Source organism: Xyrauchen texanus, chromosome 16, assembly GCF_025860055.1.
Source record: "Xyrauchen texanus isolate HMW12.3.18 chromosome 16, RBS_HiC_50CHRs, whole genome shotgun sequence".
NCBI lineage: Eukaryota > Metazoa > Chordata > Actinopteri > Cypriniformes > Catostomidae > Xyrauchen > Xyrauchen texanus.
In genome coordinates, this window is record NC_068291.1 from 17,105,636 (window position 1) to 17,128,210 (window position 22,575).

At 39.6% G+C, this 22,575-nt stretch overlaps 1 protein-coding gene across 1 annotated transcript in view; it reads left to right on the forward strand.

Moving 5' to 3' along the window:
- The window catches only part of LOC127656737 (doublecortin domain-containing protein 2), a 66,368-nt gene that overhangs the window by 24,185 nt on the left and 19,608 nt on the right, over window positions 1-22,575 (forward strand). The window contains exons 7-8 of the mRNA XM_052145213.1: window positions 7,678-7,786; window positions 21,389-21,489. Coding sequence (XP_052001173.1) covers window positions 7,678-7,786; window positions 21,389-21,489 — 210 coding nt within the window. The remainder of the gene's footprint in view (window positions 1-7,677; window positions 7,787-21,388; window positions 21,490-22,575) is intronic.

Below are 22,575 nucleotides of genomic sequence, written 5' to 3' on the forward strand. Positions count from 1 at the left end.
TCAGTTATTATCCCCGTCCCTAAGAAACCTAAAATCACAGGACTTAATGACTACAGACCTGTCGCCCTGACATCTGTGGTCATGAAGTCATTTGAGAGACTGGTTTTGGCCCACCTGAAGGACATCATTGGACCCTTTCTGGACCCCCTTCAATTTGCTTATCGAGCAAACAGGTCTGTGGATGATGCAGTCAACATGGGTTTGCATCATATCCTGTAACATCTGGACAGACCGGGGACATACGTAAGGATCCTTTTTGTGGACTTCAGCTCGGCTTTCAACACAATCATAACAGATATACTCCGGACTAAGTTAAACCAACTCCCTGTTCCCACCTCTACCTGTCAGTGGATTACCAGCTTTCTGACGGACAGGCAGCAGCTTGTGAGGCAGGGAAAATTCACTTCCACCACCTGTACCATCAGCACTGGTGCCCCCCAGGGATGTGTGCTCTCCCCACTACTCTTCTCCCTGTACACCAATGACTGCACCACCAAGGACCCCTCTGTCAGGCTCCTGAAGTTTGCAGACGACACCACTGTCATCAGTCTCATCCGAGATGATGATGAGTCTGCATATAGAAAGGAGGTTGAACAGCTGGCTTTCTGGTGCAGTCAAAACAACCTGGAGCTGAACACGCTCAAAACAGTGGAGATGATTGTGGACTTTAGGAGGAACACCCCAACATTGTCCCCCTCACCATTCTAAACAGCACTGTGGCAGTAGTGGAGTCATTCAGGTACCTGGGCACTACCATCTCACAGGACCTGAAGTGGGAGATACACATCGACTCCATTGTGAAAAAGGCCCAGCAGAGGTTGTACTTCCTTTGCCAGCTGAAGAAGTTCAACCTGCCACCAGTGCTGCTGAAACAGTTCTACTCAGCAGTCATTGAGTCTGTCCTCTGCACTTCAATAACTGTCTGGTTTGGTGCAGCTACGAAATCAGACATCAGAAGACTACAAAGGACAGTTTGGTCTGCTGAGAGGATTATTGGTTGCCCCCTGCCCCCCCTTCAAGAACTATATACTTCCAGAGTGAAGAAAAAGGCTGGTAAAATCACTCTGGACACCACCCACCCAGCCCACTACCTTTTTGAACTGTTGCCTTCTGGCCGGCGCTTCAGAGCTCTGAACACCAGAACGGTCAGACACAGGAACAGTTTTTTCCCTCAGGCCATCCATCTAATGAACAATTAAATTGCCCCATTGAGCAAATATTATGTGCAATACACAGTTTAATTTTAATTTATATTATCCAACATATCAACTTCTGCCATTACTTACATTGCTCTGTACATAATATACAGTTTTTTGTTCTTTATATAACAGATTGTATTAGATTTGCACTACGTGTGTGTATGTGGGTATGTATGAAGGTGAGTGTATGTACGTATATGCATAATTATTTATTTTGTGTTCTTTTTTGTTTTTAATTACCTATGTCTTGATGCTGTTTTTGGTATTGTTTGTATTGTTGTTGACTGGAAGCTCCTGTCATCTAGACAAATTCCTTGTATGTGTAAGCATACTTTGCAATAAAGCTGATTCTGATTCTGATATGTAGTGGAATACATTTCAAAAGTAACCCTCCCAAACCTGTGCACAGTAAGGGGAATTTTCACCCAAAACTTGAAATACTCTTATCATTTACTAACCCTCATGCCATCCCAGATGTGTATGACTTTCTTTCTTCTGCTGACCACAAACAAAGATTTTTAGAAGAATATATCTGCTCTGTAGGTCCTTTCAATGAAAGTGAATGTCGACCAGAACTCCAAAAGCTCCAAAAAGTAGATAAAGGCAGCATAAAATTCATCCAGTGGTTTAATCAATGTCTTCTGAAGCGATCCAGTTGATTTCAGGTGAGAATAGACCAAAGGATAACTCCTTTTCCACTGTACATCTTGTCATTGCAGTCTTTAGACACCATTATGATTACATTTCCTAGCACTTGAAAGATACACAGAGCGCTAGATGGCGCTATGAGAAGTGTAACAGAGCTTGAAATCATGATCGCCAAGGAGAATGCTGATGTCAAGACCCAAAACCAACTGGATCTCTTCAGAAGAGAGTTTTATATATTACTTTTATGCCGACTTTATTTCCTTTTGGGAGCTTTTGGAGTTCTGGTCAACATTCACTTGCATTGTGTGGACCTACAGAGCTGAGATATTCTTCTTAACATCTTTAGAAGAAGGAAAGTCATACACATCTAGTATGGCATGAAGGTGAGTAAAGGAGAGAATTTTCATTTTAGGGTGAGCTATCCCTTTAAGGAGGATCCCTTGTTTAAAAGCAGTAAAGACTTCACATAGGGAGGGAAAGGAGGACACAGGGAACTGTATAATTCAATTCAAAGGTGAGACTTTTAATAACAAAACTCAAAATCGCTTTTCAGCGTCACACTCATTAGCTTAATACAGTCTGTTTTAGATGGGTAGCTCTCTCTCCTCTTGCCGCTGGCGTGGTCCGTTATATACTGGTCTCCCCAAGCTCACTGCAATTGGAAACAGGTGTTAATCATTATTTGTCTCAGGTGTATTCACCCTTACCGCTTTCTCCCCCTCCGGATGGACGCTCGATTACACCCCTGCTGCCACTAGTACATTTTAATGAGGTGAACGTGTACTTGATGTGTATTGGAATCCCAAAAGTAAATTTTAAAAGTGTACTTTAAGGTAATATTATTTAAATGAATTAAAAGGATTCTTAAAGGAATAAACTTTCATGAGAATGTTTCTTAACTTACACACACTTTTAAAAAGTGCACTTAGTTTTAATAAACTTCAGAGTATTTTTTTTTTAAATCAATACCTTTAAAAAATGTTTTAGAATAATTAATTGGATTTAGTGCTTAACATACTTAAGTACATTCACACTTAAGTATACTTAATTTTCATTTTGATAATTTCAATTTAAGCGTGTTACTTGAAATTACATTTAGTCAATGTATTTTAATATGTTGTTTTATTTTGTTTCAAGACTTCTAGGACATTACTTCATAGCATAGCTTAGGGTGCTTAAAAAGTATCATTGTTTGTTACGCCAACATTTGTGTGTTTTCAAGAAATACACATCTAGGACATTAGTTAACACAACATTATAGTTTAGTATACATGTGTACTGTAGTAGAGTAGGAGTATATTTTATGATTGTGTACTTAGTTGCACTAAAGTAAACTGTGGTAGCAGTACAGGGGTTGGCAAGCACATAATTCACACAAAAAAGAAAAACAATTCACTCAAACCAACTCCATACTGTATGCCTTTCTTCCATGGAACACAAAAGGAGAGGTTTGGCAAAATGTTAGGGACTGACAGTTTTAGTCACTCTTTTCTTTCATTGCATCTTTTTTCAATACTTTTAGTCCATCACATTCTGAAGAAAGAAAGTCATATGGGTTTGGAACAACATTAGGGTGAGTTAATAATGACAGAATTTTCACTTTTGGGTGACCTATCCCTTTATGTTTATACATAGTCTCTTTTAATCCCAAACATGAAACTTTTCTATACAGCATCCATTCTACAGATCCTTCATTTACCAGATGAGGGAGACAAAGACTCAGATATGGCCTTTGCCAACAACCACTACCAAATCAGCCTTTCTTTTTCTCTCCAGCTGCTTATAGTATCCAGTGATGTCATTTTGCATAGAACATAAACATTTTGGTAATGAAATGAAATTATGTCAGAATCTGTCTCCTCTTCTCCAAGGAATCAATACAGTATGTTTATGCTTATATTTTATTTTCTCATTAAAGGGATAGTTCACCCAAAAATGTTAAAATGTACTCACCCACATTGTTCTAAACCAGTATGTTCTAAACCTACCTTTCATTCTTCCGTGGAACACATAGGGAGATGTAAGGCAGAATGACGGTCTCAGCCACCATTCAAAATCATTGTATGGAAAAAATATGCAATGACATTTTGCATTTTGACTGACATCCATAGGCAGGCATCCTGGCAAAGTAAATGTATGCCAGAGTCAGACCCATGCCATGGAACGGCAGGGCAAAGCTGTTCCCCTTATATCTGTGCTGGCTTGCTCATTTTAGATCTGCTGCTCTCCCCAGGTTAGATTCCTGTTTTAGAGTAGCATCAGTTTCTCAAGAATATTGCTGGAGACACCCATCCAGCTGCTCTCTGTCAGGCCGGTCCTGCCCAGGCAGGGGGTGTGGTACACTAATGCAGAGGGGGGTCCTCTACGCCTGGTTTCAGAGTCCCTTCCCCCAGTTTACCATACTCTTCCATGCTTTTGTGCTAAAAGTTGTTCACATATCAGTGTAGAATGTCCTGAAAAACACAAACACTTATCAGTGTACATCAGGCCCCTCAGTAGACCAATGTACTGTAGGCCTGGTCTATATGTTTAAGCCTCAGACTTTCAACCTCCAAATTACAGGGTTTCTTATCAGAAATGAGTCTGGAGTAGTCTGACTTTTGACTGTCGGCATAAAGCCTAATCCACATTGCAGCTTACACTTGCCAAGAACTTGGGTAAGAAGAGTCCATCTGACCAACATGCAAAATAAACAACCAAAGTTTACCCTTTTTTACTGAGATAAAATAAAAATAAAATAAAATATGTATAATATGTATATATATATATATTGGTTCAAACCAAATGATGCGTCCAAGCCTCCGTTAGTAATTCAAAAATGTCACTTCAGAAATAGTATCACAGCTTGTGCTGTTTCTACCAAGTTATTGGATACACAAGGATGGATGTGTGTGTGTCTGTGTGACAGAGAGTGAGAGAGAGAGAGAGAGAGAGATAGAGAGAGAGACACGGAGCATGTGTGATCACCTGTTGCCACACCCAAGCAAAGATGCTGTCAGCTATCTGGAGATCAGCTTTCTCAGTGGAAAAATAGTGGTCCAAGCGGGGGTAATTCTCCCTATTTCGCATTAGCCGGTGCACAAGAGTCTTTCACTTTAGAAACCGCAATGTCCTCCGCCATTTTGAACAGTATTTTTTTATCCAATGTGGAAAATCCAGTAAGTTGTATAATTAATCTGTTTGTTGTGTCTCTCAGCTGTGATGATAGTTGTTAGTTTGAAGCCATTTAAAGCTATTTTGTAGCTTTAGTCGTGTAGTAGTAATACGAGGGATCATGGAACACTGTTCAATGATTGACGGATTCACTTTACGTCACCAACTGCTCATATTACACACAAAAATGATCTTTTGCCACCACCTGCTGACTAACATATGTAATGTCAAAAATACAATAAAAAATATATGTAAGAGACACTTATACAGTAACTCTTAACACATATGCACTACTCTTACACTTTAGTTTAGAACAGCATGAACACAAGCGGAGTGACACACACACACAAACAGTGAAGCATCGGAGTGCTGATGGTGTCAGATCATCAGTGCTCATAGTACATCTCTCGTACAATCAGATTTGAGGACCGGAACTAACTGTTGTATATATATATATATATATATATATATATATATATATATATATATATATATATATATATATATATATATATATATAATTTAAATACTTTTAATACATCAGTGTCAATCTCTAAACGGCTGTACAGAAAACATAAAAGAAATGATCAGAAACATGCATAGGTTTTGTGATCAGAATTTATGTACTAATACCAATTTTTCCACTGACAAAACTTAAAAAACAAAGTGTATATCTAGTTTGCTTGCTACTAACAATGTAGAGTAGATTACCTCAGAAATGTAATCTGGTACTGATTATGAATTGCCCAACTAAAATGTTAATCAATAATGAAATTCAGATTACACTTCTAGGTAATATAATCTGATTACTTTTGAATTAATTATTGCATGCTTTGATGAAAATCTAATTTTAAGTGTATAAAGTACCATTTTGCATCAATGAACCGTTGTAAAGCATTCATTCTAAACTCCTCCTTTCAGAGAGCCTAATCTGCTCTGTTTGGTCAGATGTCCCAGTCTGTTGTGATTGGACTACCGCTTAGTGTAGTGTTTGAGGGCGGGTCAAAGCTGTTTGTTATGTAGGTTAGTACATGAAGTCTGGAATTACTAACGATTCGTTTCAGGTGTTCAGAATCGGTTCTTTCTTTTGGGAATCAGTAACTCCATTTGTCATGCACTTTGATTTTTGAAACTTTGCAGACTTTTTTACATTCACAAACAGATATAGTTTAATATAAAGGTAATATTTGAAAAAAAAAAACACAATTGGTTCTCTTTAAAACAAATCTCTGAGTTCAGTCTTGAGGCCACTAAACTAACAAACTTGGGCAAATCCATTGATTAGTTCTTGCTCAAAAGTGCTCATCGTTTGAACCCTGAACATTGTTAATATCACATTGTTTCCACCTGGACATGGTGCACCGCAACTGTAGGAAATCACATAGAAGCCAGTCAATCAAATCTGAACTGCCAATTTTTTTTTATTGTGGTTGCTAGTTTTGTGCATTATGAATCAGACAGTCAGTAACGGTCCATGGATGTGCTGCCTGGGGCTGAGATCTGATTAAAATGTACTCTTCCCAAACTCTTGCTCTTAGTATTACAGGTGTATATTTTCTTTTTCACAACGTTTTCTTTATTTCATGAATTTGTGTGTGGGAGGATAAATATAAGAACTCCACAATCTGAAGTGCATTGTGTGTGTTGTTTATAGCATTACAAAATGCACTTCAGATTGTGGAGTTCTTATATTCATCCTCCAACTTTTATATAGAAGCACTTTATGAACTTGATCTGAATTCTGAAACACCCAATTGAATATACCAGCTGAACTTACTACTGCTGTTGTTTTTTTGTTCTCCTTTGCCAACTAATGGCTGCTCAAATTCAAAGGAATGTCAGGCAGAGTTTGCTTTTAAAAAAGCAAGGGAGTATAACATATATTCAGCTATTCCCCAAACCCCATGTTAGTGGGCTTGCAAACACCATTGCCCAAAGTGTGTACCAGTGGAAGATGGAGATCAGTGAAGTAGCCCCAAGCTGCCTCTCTATGGAGCCAACTAACAGTGGCAAGAGCTGGAGAAAAATGCATTAGGTCTACTCTTTCCCTCACTTTGCCAGAAATGGCTCACCTTGCTCCCAATGGTAGAAATAGACAGGCTGCTGGAAAAAAAATTACCTTTTGTGGGAGTATTAATTCAGACATGCATCCCGCTGTCAAAGCATCAGTCTGAACTCTTCTTCCCACAGTTTTCTTATTCTCTCTCTCTCTCTCTCTCTCTCCAGTGCCCCAGCCTTTTTTATATCATCAATAACTGACTGCTGTCTGCCTAAGAATAAGTTATTCCCTCCAACTCTCTTTTTAAAGCTTGTTTGGATCCTCATTGTTTGACCTGGCTTGATAAATAAGACTAATGCTGTTAGAAATTCATGGCTGCCCTGTTTCATCAATAAATGATTAGTTTGCTGTGCTCTCTGGTGATTGATAGATTGCGCATGGGATGTATTGGAACCAGATGAATTCAATACTGTGCTAGTCGCTGGGGAGCTACAAAGCATATCAGCTCATGTAAAATTGAGGTCAATGGAAAATGTGAAAAAGAGAGTAAAATAGGAAGAATGCTCGAAACAAATTTGTTTCTTGTTATAAACGGGTTGTAGACACACTTTAAGCATCAGATCAAATCAAAGCCCTGTATGGTCTTTATTTGAAGATTGCTTTTGTTTAACATTGTAGCTCACAAAACGAGGAGTGGACAACAATGACTCAGTTTTTTATGCCAGAACGGACCAAGCAAAACAGCCGAGGCAGGGCTCTAAAATTCCAGATCTTTTCACTACAATGGGTGAGTGTTGGAACTTGTGATACAATAGTTTTCCTTCCATCTCCCTGGAGTTCATACATTTCCATTCCCTTCCTTCAGCAGGGATTTTGCATTTTGCATAATCGCTGATAGGCACTATAGTTGTTGTTTTTGTAAAAGTCTTATTTTCTCCTCTCTTGCACTCTCTTTCTCTTATACTCTCTCTTTTTTGTGATTGTGATGCATTTATGATTAAGGGAGTGAGAGAGAGACAAAAAGAGTGATCTTGTACTATTGCACAATTGCAGCGCAATACAGAAAGTGCGGGTGTGTGGTAGAAATTGCTTTGAATTGACAGGCTGTTCTCTAAAGCCCACCTACTTTAGGGAAATATGCTCTCATTCTTGGATAGAAAGCCATCCTGTGAGAGGAATATTAAGCACAGCATGGATTCAAATGCTGCAGAGGGCTTTAAATCATAGATACTTTCAATCAGACCGTTTTGTTTAAAATGTATGCAAGTGTCCTGATAGCTATGCAAGATAAACAAAATGTTTCCATTTTTTCTGATAGTTAATCAAAATGTTCATAAGTTATTCATGGAAAATCTCCCTCTCTCATTCTCTGCCCCCCCCCTATCAGTTTTTGGTTCTTTCACTTTCATTCATCCAGACTCTCTCACTATGTTTCTGCTTAACACTTCTGTCATATCTTTTTTGTTTTTGTTTTGCTGCTACTTTTATTTCTTTACTAATAGCATGTGCTTCAATTCATTATCTAAGCCGACACAGAACATTTCCTCCATATTTTCTGTGCTGATTTTGAGGGAAAAGTTGCACTTTGTAATTATTTGTTTATGTTGCACTGTCATCTTGGACTTTTACTGACACCTAGTGATGTGGATGCAGCATCACACAAAAGCCAATGTTTTCAGTTACTGATGCAGTTTTAGAAAAGTGCTAATTTTAAGTGTATAAATAGCCAGCCATAGTTATAACACAGGGTCACTAGCTGTGTTTACATCCATGTATTTCTATGCGCATTTTGGGAAATCACATAAAAACTGCTGAAAAACTCCAAAATGTACATAAAAAATGTATACACTCGGTTAAGGTGGATACATTTTTTTATTTGATAGGAAGAGATGTGCATACGATGGAAACACATTTACCGAATAAAATACTATTGAATTTAAACTCACCGAGCACTTTATTAGGAACGCCTGTATACTTACGTATTAATGTGATTATCTAATCAGCCAATCGTATGGCAGAAGTGCAGTGCATAAAATTATGGAGATACAGGTCAGGAAATTCAGTTAGTTTTCACATTAACCATAAGAATGGGAAAAAAAATGTATCTTTGATTTTGACCATGGCATGATTGTTGGTGCCAGACGGGCTGGTTTGAGTATTTCTGTAACTGCAGATCTCCAGTGATTTTCACACACAACAGTCTCTAAAGTTTACTCAGAATGGTGCCAAAAACAAAAAAAATCATCCAGTGAGCTGCAGTTCTGTGGATGGAAACGCCTTGTTGATGAGAGAGGCCAATGGAGAATGGCCAGACTGGTTCGAGCTGACAGAAAGGCTACGGTAACTCCGATAACAACTCTGTACAGTAGTAGTGAGCAGAACAGCATCTCAGAATGCACAACTCATCGAGCTTTAAGGCAGATGGGCTATAACAGTAGATGACCACATCGGGGACTTTATAATGGCCATAGTGTTCCTAATAAAGTGTTGGGTGAGCGTATTAGGAATACAAGATACATATAAAAAATGCCATATGACTAACTAACTCGTTCATAACTGGACCAGAGCCATATAGAGAGAGAGTTGCGACAACTCCATTGACTCCAATGGAACGTTTTTTTTTTACAGCAATGGCGGCTCGTGGAGCCTCTCAATAGTTTCCGGAAGTAGCAGCAAACACATGCCTCGCCGTAGAGATGCAGCAGAACAAACCGTTTGCGACGCACTTTTAAAAGGTGAGACGTTTAAAGAATAATATTATCTTATTCTGTATATTATCAGTACATCTAAATAAAAATAACTTGTAAATTAAAACCTTATAGTTGAGTATTACTCATTAAATTAGGAGATAAGGGATGTTATCGGATAACTAACAGATTAGGCAAGGATTGGAGCTGGATAAAGTTAGTAACGAACACCCTATTAATAGTAAAATCTGTTCTCTTGATTCAGTTTCATCCATCGTTTTAAAAAAAGTAATATCAGTAATATATTATTACAATTTAAAATAACTGTTTTCTATTTTAATGTATTTTAAAATGTAATTTATTCCTGTGATGCCAAGCTGAATTTTCAGCCTCATTACTTTTGAATGGCAGTTTATATATGAGTATGCTTAAGTTGTTTTAAAGCTGAATATATTGTGTATATGAATAAGTATTGTAAGAATTATACATTAGATATATAATATTTATAATCCATTAATAATTATATTACTATATATAGAATTGTAAGAATTGTAAACAATAAGCTTCATTTCACTAAATTTTACATTTACGTAACTGCTGCTAATAGTTAATAGTTCATTGACCCATTGTGCGGTGCGAGCTGGAAATCACCTGTCACCAGCCAGTCTCTGAAAAGTCATAAATATGACATTAGTTACCATGAGATTAGTGAAAACAATGAACATGAGGTAACATAAAAAGGCAACAGAAACCCTAGCCTGAAATAAGTTGAGGCAAATAACGGTAGCTGAACACTAATCCTCAAATATTAGCTGATTTGATCTTTAAAAAAACAACATCGCTGTAACAACATACTCATGCTACATACATATGTCGGTGTGTTACATAAATATATAAAATAAATGCATTTATTGACTACTAATTACCAGAAATCGAAGTTCTGTCACTCTACTCTAACAGTTTGAAATGCCCGCCAAAGCACTTCCTGGAACTATCTGAAGTCTACGTGAATCACGTGACAATCAAGCATTTAGAACTTCCGTTGTCGCAACTCTCCTTTATATGGCTCTGAACTGGACTAACCAGCGGACCAATCATTGCATCTGAAATTTTGCTCTGGTCATCCAAATATCATTGTTTTTAGAAAATCCAAAGCCTGCATAGACATATAAAATGTTCTTATAGATCCGCACTGTAAAGTAAAAAAGGAAGGAGCGCACACACATAACACTCCCGTAAATGTGTAACATGCTGTCGCTCACAGTAGCTACAATTTCTCTAGAAGTGACATTTTTGTACTTTTGAACACCTGGGATGGAAATGCAGCTTTATTCTCACATTGTTTTTGTGATATTAAGTTTATTTACCTAAACAAAATTGCAACTTGGATGGAAACATAGTACCCAATATAGCGGGTGTAGAAAAGTCCCAGCCTTAAAAGTTTTTATGTTTTGTACCGTGATTTAAGCTTAAGAAGCACAATATATGATACTATTGATGTTAGATGTTACTGCTGATTTAAAATATGTTATTTGATCATAATCTTGACTAACTGTTTTCGAGATTTCTGACATTCTCCATTTAGGTTCTGTAGATATGATCTGTAATATTATGCCACTTATATCCATAAAAATTGCTTTCTGAGTGTGTTTCTAGGTCTCTGTGAAATCCCTTTTATTTTTTTCCAAATTCTGTTTTATTGTCAGCCATATTCTGTGTTTTCTGTTTTATTTTCTCTGAATTCTGGGGTTTAAAATTTATTTGCATTTTATTTTTTAAAAACTGCCTAATCAAATTCATATATAAAACTGAAACAATTTCTTATCGACATACTATTGCATTACTTTTTATTAAATGAAGAGCATCTATACTAATCCTCACAGCATAATCAAAAACCCAAAATTTTATGTTTTTGTTTTATTATTATTATTATTATTATTATTAATATTATTATTGGTGGTCAAATACAGCGCTGCACAGCAGAGCATCACATTATTAATTAAAGCAGTGATAAAACTCTTGCTTGAGATATTGTATTTATTACTGATATACACTCAAAAAAATATTTTAGTCTATTTTCAAGATGTATCCATTTCAATTGAATAACAAATTTCCATCTGATTTAATAGCCAAATCTTTAACAAAATAAAATGTACAAATCATACAAAATGCTAGTTTTATTAATTACATTTTCTTCAAGGCTATTCAATTCAATTAGATGGAAATTTGTTATTCAATTGAAATGGATACATCTTTTGTGGTTTAATCATCACACTAGGACACATCAAGATTTTAATATGATTAATTGTGCATTATACATTACGTTCATCCCAAATATGTCATATTCCGTATTTTCCATATTTTTCCAAAACTAATATTAGTTTATTTATGTGCAAAACTTTTTAATGCATAAAAATATTACCGATTGTACCTTTAAACATGTAAAGATGTGGTAAATTAGGCAAAGGGAAGATGATGTGAACAAATTTGTGAATGTTGGGCATTCGAATTTTGCGGAAGTCTGAGGCACTTTCTACTGAGTTCTGCTGGTGCAGATTCTGTGTAGGACTGCAGATTATACATAGGATAAACTGAGCAAGACTTATCAGTACATCATATCCTATAGATGCCATGATGTCATTCAGTGAGTATTTGCAGGTGCACCAGAGCTGCCATCACTTTACACATAACAGCTGAGCCAGCAATCCTTGTTATGGAGTTGAGTTTCTCTCACTCGCGCCGAGCTCACATTAGCGTATAGGCGTATGTTTGCAGCAATGCTTATGAAAGCCCCTTAATGAAGGCTCATGCCTACTCTGGACACTTGGTCATGTCCTATGTGGTAAAGGAACCACATAATGAAAACGGAAAATAGTAAAACAAGAAACCACCTTTTAACTACATCAGTTGCTGCAGAGGGATAACCAAACATGCCATGACCGTGAGAGCCAATCACATCACCTATTGGAGGAGGAGTGCATCTGCTGTCAGCCTATCATTAGAGCAGATTGTCTTACCTTTGAATGTCAAAGTCACTAACCAATGCAGTTTACGTCTCAGGATCAAGAAAGCCCATTAAACACTTTAAGTGCTGAGCTCGCACAGACTTGATTTGATGTGAGCTGAAGTGTTCTGGGTAATGCTAAAGAGTATTTATTACTTTAACCCTCATGTCTTGTCTGCAGAAACAAGACATTCCATTTCCATACAGGTTTTCTTCTTTCGTCTGTGGAAATAGTCTGCACTTTAGATAAGATATTGAATGTTTTGGAACTAGCATTGATAAGAGGGCCTGTTCATTTACACTGCCATTTTGTTAAGTGCACAGTGAAGAATAAAGCTGAGCTTTAACACAATTGTCCTTAAGTGTCTTTCTCATGGACAAACCTGAAACTACTTTACGCTGATATCTCTAGTGTTTTGATTCTAAACTTTGTAAAAGTGATTTTATCCACTTAAAAAAAAGTGTATTATACTGTATGTTTTGCCTTTTTTTTAAATAATGCACACTCTCAGTCGGTCATACCAATTGCCTAGAAAACTTTTTTATTTATTACATATAATACTATTCAGATTAACATTCAGATTATAACATTATAAATCCACATTTTCAGAAAACAAATTGGACTGCATCGGGGAACACTGGCAGCTCTGTGACTGGCCAAAAGTTAGATTACTCTGATAAAACTCAACTTTTTGCAATCTGTTCCCATAGAAGGACTATGTTACTATAACAACATTTTTGCAAACTGACTTTTAAGTGCTGCGTTCTACATTTCGCCACAGTTTCCTTGTGAAATGAACACTAGAGGCACTACAACAACTGTGCGTTTTATTAACTTTCACAGAAATCATGACTACGATGGCTGATTTTTTATTAATAATTGTAAAATGTCAGTACTTAATGGAAAGGAGGAAGTGGGAGACAGTGAGATCCAACTCAAAAAGGTAATTTATTTTCACAAACTCGCTTTTCAGTGCAATTTTAACAACAGCACAATCTCAGTATGTGCGTGGCAGCTCTCTCCCTCTCACTGGTTTCTAGCTCGCTCTTAAAGTCCGTCTCCACTCTCACTGCAATGACAAACAGCTGTTAGAGACAATCATTGCCAGGTGATGATCCTTACCATTCTCATCTCCTGATCTGGCTATCCATTCACAAGCCAGCTCTCAACCATGCCCCCACCACCACAAAAATATTTGATTTGGTTTCACATGAAACGTCTTGGTTAATGTCATAACCTCCGTTCCCTGATGGAGGGAACGAGACGTTGTGTCGAATGAAGTGACACAAGGGGCCTTCCTGGGATGCCAAACGTTCCTCTGAACTTGAGAAAAGGCCAATGTCAAGTTGGCAGACAGAATTTGCATGCCCCACCCCAGACGTACGGGTATAAAGGGAAGCGGGGCAGCGACTGTCAGTCAGGATTTTGCACTGAGGAGACGAGAATAAGGTACAGCCGTTTACAGTGGTAGGTCTAGGGCTGTGGCAGGAGGGACACAACGTCTCGTTCCCTCTCTCAGGGAACGGAGGTTACGACAGTAACCACGACGTTCCCCTTCTGTCACTCACTCAACATTGTGTCGAATGAAGTGACACAAGGGGTCCCATCTAAAAACACCACACACTGACTGTGTTACGTGAACTGTCGAGACAGGTGCAAGCAGGCTACTGTGTGCTAGAGGCAATGGTGTTGGCTGCACGTAGCCCTCCCCAACTCCCCCAAAGAGATGTCACATACAGACCTTAGGTTCCCCGCACACCTGAAGGGGGGGAATAGGTGCTACATGCCTAGCATGTGAGCAAGCCTGGCAGCTGCAGCCTTTTCTCTCACTATGTCTCTCACATAGGACGTGAGCAGCTGGGGCTATCTTAACGCTATCAGATGTGTCGGGGAAGGTGGTCTTTCCCGGTCCTATACTTTCAGGGGGAAAAGACCCTGCGGAGGCCACATCCTACCCAATCTAGGGGGAGGTAACATGTGGAAAATACACCATGAGGGTTGTGAAGCTGTATGTGGGAGTGGCATGGTGGTAGGTCCAGCCTAATGTGGGGGGACTCTACAAGCACGGCAACCGGAAAAGCGGGGCTGCCCAAGGGAAATTCGGGTCCGCCGACAGGGGGACCATACCGCTGGAAATACATCATGGGGACTTTGCCTGAGAAGGGAACTAAGCCTGTGGAGCCCGACCCCAGTAGTGAACATCTGTGACTCGTAGTGGGTCTGGACGTGAATTGCTCCACTTTCCGCCCTCTGCCAGAAGGCTAGGGACGAGAACATCCAGGGAGTGACACATAGTGGCTAATCTGGGATAAAAGGCGCACTGGATAAACTTGCTCGCTGTGGGTGCAAGCGGAACACCGGGTCGATTGTGCCGCGTTACCGAGTTCAAACGAGTTCTACCGACTCGGACCTGACAAAACATGGGACAAGACTGACTCAACCCAGAGATTGTAAAATCTGGCGAAGGTATTGTGTGTTGCCCAGCTCGCTGCTCTGCAGATGTCTGATAAGGAGGTGCCATGGGCCAGTGCCCATGAGGATGCCACACTTCTCGTAGAGTGTGCTTGAACGGCAGGCACGGCCTGGGTGTGATAGGCTAGGGAAATAGCATCAACGACCCAGTGAGCTAACCTCTATTTTGAGAGAGCGTTCCCTTTCCACCATCCGCCAAAGCAGACAAAGAGCTGCTCAGAACATATAAATCTATGCGTGCGGTCCAAATAGATATGCAAAGCACATACACAGCAACGAAAGGGCTGGGTCTTCCTCTTCCTGGGGCAACACTTGCAAGTTCACGACCTGATCCCTGAAGGGGGTCGTAGGAACCTTGGGCACGTAGCCCAGTTGCGGCCTCAGGATAACGTGAGAATGTGCCGGACCGAACTCCAGGCAGGTGTTGCTGACAGAGAACACTTGCTGGTCTCAAGCGCTCTTGATGGAGGTTAACGTGATTCGAGGCCATCTTCAGGGTGCGGGCCTTGAGCTCAACTGAATCAATCGGCTCGGAGAAACCTTTGTAGGGCAAGAGATACAGCCAGCAACTCTAGGCAGTTGATGTGCCAACGCTGCCGGGGTCCTGTCCAGGAGCCAGCGGCAGCAGGCCCATTGCACACGGTGCTCCAACCCTGTTGAGAGGTGTCTGTGGTGACCACGACACGTCTGGACACCTGCTGCAAGGGGACTCCGGTCTGCAGGAAGTAGAGGTCTGTCCAAGGGTTGAAAGTTTGATGGCAAAGATTGTCACACGGAATGTGCCGTGGTGCCATGCCCATCTCGGTACTCCAGTCTGTAGCCGGTGCTGAAGCGGACTCATATGCATCAACCCGAGTGGCACAGCCACGGCTGAGGATGCCATATGCCCCAGGAGCCTCTGGAATTGTTTTAGAGGAACAGCTGTGCTGGACTCGAAGAGAGCGAGGCACCTGAGCACTGACTGAGCACACTCGTTGGTGAGGCGTGCTGTCATTAAAACTGTGTCTTTCTCCATGCCGAGAAAAGAGATGCTCTGAACTGGGGTGAGCTTTCTCTTTTTCCAGTTGACCTGAAGCCCTAGACGGCTGAGGTGCCTGAGCACCTGGTCGCTGGAGTGCATAATACCAGAACCAGGTTGAGCCAGTCGTCGAGGTAGTTGAGTATGCGGATGCCCACTTCCCTTAGTAGGGCAAGAGCTGCCTCTGCGACCTTTGTGAAGACGTGAGGGGACAGGGACATGCCGAAGAGGAGCACCTTGTACTGAAGTGAACCGTAGGAAGGGTCGGTTTCGAGGCAAGATGGAGACGTGGAAGTACGCGTCCTTCAGGTCTACCGCCAAGAACCAATCTAGCTGTCGAACACAGGTAAGAATCTGTTTTTGTGTGAGCATTTTGAACGGGAGTCTGTGCAAAGCCCGATTGAGAACCCTTCTTCATCTTGGCTGGAGGGACGGGCTCTATCGCATCATTGAGGAGCAGGGTCGTGATCTCTGCTTGTAAGGCGCTGGCTTTCTTGCCGTGCACGGAAGTGGAGTGAATACCACTGAAACGAGGCGGGAGCCGGGCGAACTGAATCGCGTAGCCGAGTCGGATGGTCCTGGCCAGCCAGTGCGACGGATTAGGAAGTGAAAGCCATGCATCCAAACTCTGCGCGAGGGGCACTAACGGGACGACCGTTTTTGACGTACTTGGCTGTGAGCGGCGCCCGGAGCCGAGGTACCAGTCATCAATCCGCGAAAGCTGTGGGGAGGACAACATCCAGTCCAAGCCCACGCTTACGGCAGCCCATGGCAGTGAAACAGTTGCTGTTGCACAACCGTTCGGCTCCAAAGAAAAATTCTGACTGATAGTCGCTACCCCGCTTCCCTTTATACCTGTATGTCCGGGGCGGGGCATGCAAATTCTGTCTGACAAATTGACATTGGCCTTTTCTCAAGTTCAGAGGTACGTTTGGCATTCCAGGAAGACCCCCTGTGTCACTTCATTCGACACAACGTCGAGTGAGTGACAGAAGAGGAACAACAAAGACAAAACACACAAACAACAAAAACAAAGATTCAGTGGATACAAGAGTAATCATACAATGTAAGTGGGTGGGGCTGCATGTCATTTGCACATAATCAGTACAGGCTGATTTTGACTTTATAAACACTTTGACTGTAACGCATCTTTACAAAAATGATAGGTTTTAATGCTTGAGACCCACACTTATTCCAATGTAATTTGCTTCCGTGGCAGATCACTTGATAGCAGGAGTAGACTGGGACTAAAAAGTGTCCCTGGACTTTCTGGCCCAGATTGGCCCATGAAATCTGGCCTGCAACACACCAATGATTTCATTTTCCGGCTCAATGAAAATGTTTTATTTCTATTGACTGCTATATGACAATGGACCTCACCAGTGCAAAAGTTGTCATAACTTTAAAACATATAAACCCACTGTTAATTTCATGAGAATATTAATCAGACAAATAACATGTATTTTAAAAAATACAGATTTTAGGTTCAAATGTACATGAAAGTACAAGGGAAAGTGTGAATTTTAGGTGCTGTGACAAGTCAGCATTTCTTCAAAGTTTTTAAAGATCTTAATCACCTTTCCACTTTTTCTAGAAGTGCAAACAAACTATTGTTTTAGTTAATATGAGGTTGTGGAAATAACAAGTATAATAATAATATATTATATATCATATCATAAAATGATTAGATCATAAAATGTTGTTTAAAATAGTTAGATGAAGAAAGTGTCACACAGCAGGACACTGATGACAATGCTTTGGATGAAAATTTCATGTAAATTACTCTGTAACTATCTGTAAATGTTTATTAAAAAACTTTAAATGAAACAAATTTGGCCAGAATACATACACATATAAATATATGTAAAAAAATACAATAAACATACCTCTTAAAGTGTAGATCTTTGCGGATATTTTGCAGATTAATTGCTCATATTTTCACTATATATATAATTGTTGCATTTTTATATCTGCAGTGCTTTAATTCCTTTTCCAGATTATTCTTGAGGAAATGTGAAAAGCCCAATGCTTTGACAAGCACTGTTTATTCTATCCTTTAAACAAAGTAAGCCAAAGTAAGTCAAAGAAAAATAGCCACAAAGTAATATTTTTCATGATTTATTCAGCATTTTTATCAGGCGTGAGCATTATTCAGCAAGCCACATTTCTGCTCCCAGTACTTTTTTGCAATATGAATAAATTATGCAAATGACTATGTACTACTCATAGCTTTAATGTTATATTTACACTACTGTTATTGTATTTGTTATAATTTGCATTTATTTATTCATTTATTTTTATTTTGTCCCCTTTTCTCCCCAATTTGGAATGCCCAATTCCAAATGTGCTCTAAGTCCTCGTTGTGGCATAGTGACTCACCTCAATCCGGGTGGTGGAGGACAAATCTCAGTTGCCTCCTCATTTGAGGCAGTCAATTCGCACATCTTATCACGTGGCTTGTTGAGCTTGTTATTGCGGAAACATAGTGCGTGTGGAGGCTTCACACTAATCTCTGCAATATCCACTCACAACTAACCACGTGCCCCACCGAGAGTGAGAACCACATTATAATGACTACGAAGAGGTTACCTCATGTGACCCACCCTAGCAACCGGGCCAATTTTGTTGTTTATGAGACCAGGCTAGAGTCACTCAGCACACCCTGGATTCAAAATCATGACTCCAGGAGTGGTAGTCAGCATCTTTACTTGCTGAGCTACATTGGCCCCCCTGTAATTTGCAGTTATTTGTCATTTTGTGATTATTCAGAGCTCATCTTATACTTAATATGTTGTTTTTGGTTGTCACCATTATTGTAATTTGTATGTCAAATATTGAGATCCATGTGAAGTAGGTTAACGTGCTCAGACGGATGTTCGTTCGCTGTGTAAGTCATTTCAAAATAAAAGCCATAACATTTAATCAAATGAAAGCTATTGTATTGGTTTACCTTGCAGAGTTTATTGAATTTACAATTTGTTAAGGGGTCCGCGCAGGCATGTTGGTGCCCAGGGTGGCTGTTTATATGGCCTGTAGGATGGGCCGGTACTTGCGCTGTAGCATGCCGGCCCAAATGACCCAGCAGCCCACTGGGAAAATGCCCAGTGCTCCCGATGGCCAGTTCAATCCTGCTTGATAGAGTGTTGGATTTCAGACTTGAAGGACAGAGGCTCGAGCCCAGCCAAGAACATAAGCTGACACGTGAGCCGAAAGTGTCATTGAAGCTACACCAAATGACCTGGTTGCTTTAGAAAATGTGCTTTTCATTTTGCATTTACTTTTACCACAATATTGGTTAGGTTTATTTATTTGTTTAGTATTAGGATGTCTATTTTGTTAACCTGCTATTTGCATTTATGACACTATTGGTTATGTTTAGGTTAAAGTTTGATGTTAGGGAGGTATGTTTTACTCATTAAAATCTCAATCTAATATTTACCTTAAAAACTTTGTCTGATTACGACACCTTTTCGCTCACTTTTGGCAGCTCCCGTTGAACATTTTACTAGGAAACTGAGCGAAACGTATGATGAAGCACATCATTTTGTTTTGTAAAAATTTTGCCACGGTCACGTAATGTTCATGAGATCAGGTGGACTTTTCCTTGTGGAACACGGAAGCTTGAACTTTGGACTAGAGTGTTTACAATCTGTCTGAGATCTGAAATTGTGAGACTGTAATTTGTAATTTTGAATGACTTATTTTGAATTTTATATAAATGTGATAATCTGAATATTTACACCTCTATAAAGAAATTCAAAACAAAAATTCTGCTGTTTTAATATAGACATTTATAAAATGTGCAACAAAAAGCTTACGTTTTGTTAACCTCCTGACACTGAAACGCAACTGTTGAGTGAATTTCTTATGTCCCTTTTTGATTTGAAACTAGTAACCCCTAATAAACATGCACACATTTTTTTAGAGCAAATAGTTTTCCAAAAATTGACGTCCACATACATATATGTAAACAGCAGGACTTTTAAATAAATCCAAGCTATAGAAAGTTCTCTTTTTGCACTGTCAAACAAACAAGTGATAGCCAGTGCTGAAGCATTTTACCATCAGAAATTAGCATAATTTATTCTGATATAAGTAATAGTCAGCATTGTCCAATCAATGCCATCCATGTTAAAATAAAATAATCTATGTAGTGATTACCATTGTCTCATGTCTGACAAACATGTTCAGTGGTCCAAACTTCATCTGCAACCTGAAACTGAACTTTTGGTCTGAGATTAGATGTGAATGCACTTGGCTGTGTAGGAAAGCAATAGGATGCTCCTTTGCTCCCTATTTGGTAAATTACATAACCTCCAGTGTGCTGTCTGTCTGCACTGGTCACAGAACAGTTCGAAATTAACCTTATTTTCATCCTAATTCCATCTAAAGCCTCTAAAAGCAAAAATCTTTCAGCTTTGGACGAACCTTCGATTCTAAATGTGATAATGCACAGTAAATATAGGATTTCTTAGAGGAAAATAGCCCTGTAGACCACGTCCATTGTCGTTATGATTAAAATCGTGCCGTTTCACAATAAATCCCTCAAATCTTTTAAATGGCACATCGGATGAACCTAGAGACTCCAATCTTTTGACTCAAACAGGTTTATGAAAAAATTGTAATGAAGTTTCTTACGAGATGTAGTTGTTTGGTGTTTCTCCCAAACACAAACTCCACTAAGATCAGCACCATGTTGTTTTGTCTCATGACTTAGTGCATCAAAACTTGAACCATTTACTGACAACCCAGTGTGTCCTGAACTGAGATCAGTCGGTTTAAATTAAATGAAATTATGCATAGCGTATAGTGAAGACAAAACATAATGTCCTCACAGGAGGACATGGGTCGCACGAGGTTAAATGTAACAAGTATAGAATTCAAATGAACAAAATTCAGAGTCAAATACATCATTCATTGTTTTAGCTTCATGCATTTTAGGCATTAGGTGTCAGTATGAAGTCCAAAATCACTGTTGTTATACAAAAAATATGTAGTGCACCATAAAATCCCTTGTGTGTCAAAATCCTGAACGGTCACTGGTAATAGTTGAAGTAGTCTATCATTTCAATAAAATTGGGTGCTTTAAAAAATGTAAATTGTCACAACAGACCTGCTTTAATCAAATTTGGCTATTGAAATTGTGTGCAAGATGGGTAAATCAAGCATAATATCAATGTGTAATTGAGATATATTACTCACTTTAGAAAAAAGTGTCTTCAAAGCCACCAAAAAAAGGAAGGAGACACTAGCAGCATCTGAGGTCCTGGAAGAGGAAAGTATGAATGTGGATCTTCCCATAGAACAGGTGAAGTATAATTTCTAGAGAGATGTTAAGTACTTTCCCACCATCAGGCCAAACGGTTCTCATTGCGGAAACAATCCCGTTCCATACCTGTCTGGGCTTGTTGGCATGGTTACAGTTTCTTTTTACTGTGGTGGTGCAAAATAAGGATAAGAATTAACTTCGAAAGTGACAAATTGTGAGTTGCCATGTCACTATGTGTGTTCAACCAGAGTGGTTCTCAGTCCTTAGCAAGTCTAGCTAACTGTGCTGAGAAATCTGGGATGGGAATGGTTTGTAAACCTACTGTACCGAGCCATGCTCAGGTAGAAATGCTTCTAGAACCATTAGTCAAGTCAAGTCAAGTGGTTTTTATTGTCGTTTCAACCATATACAGTTAGTACAGTACACAGCAAAACGAGACAACGTTCCTCCAGGACCATGGTGCTACATAAAAACAACAAAGGACCAACACAGGACCACATGAGACAACACAACGAAATAAAATACCTATATAAAAAAACCTACATATACCTATATAAAGTGCACGTGCAAACATGTGCAAAAAGTACAGGACAGTACAACAAATTTCTGACAATGAACAGGACAATAGACAGTGCAGCGCCGACCAGTACTCAGTAGTGCAAAAAGATGACAGTTTCTAAAAATGTAAACATAACATACTATGAGATAATGTTCTATGCACATAGCAGTTATTGAGGTAGCAGACAGTTATAAAGTGACAGTAATTAAAGTGCAACTCAGGACACGTGTGTGTCAAACCAGTCTCTGAGTATTGAGGAGTCTGATGGCTTGGGGGAAGAAGCTGAATGCTTCGGTACCTCTTGCCAGACAGGAGGAGGGTAAAGAGTTTGTGTGAGGGGTGTGTGGGGTCGTCCACAATGCTGGTTGCTTTGCGGATACAGTGTTTTTTGTAAATGTCTTTGATGGAGGGAAAAGAGACCCCAATGATCTTCTCAGCTGTCCTCACTATCCTCTGCAGGGCTTTGCGGTCCGAAACGGTGCAAGTCCCAAACCAGGCAGTGATGCAGCTGCTCAGGATGCTCTCAATAGTCCCTCTATAGAATGTAGTGAGGATGGGGGTTGGGA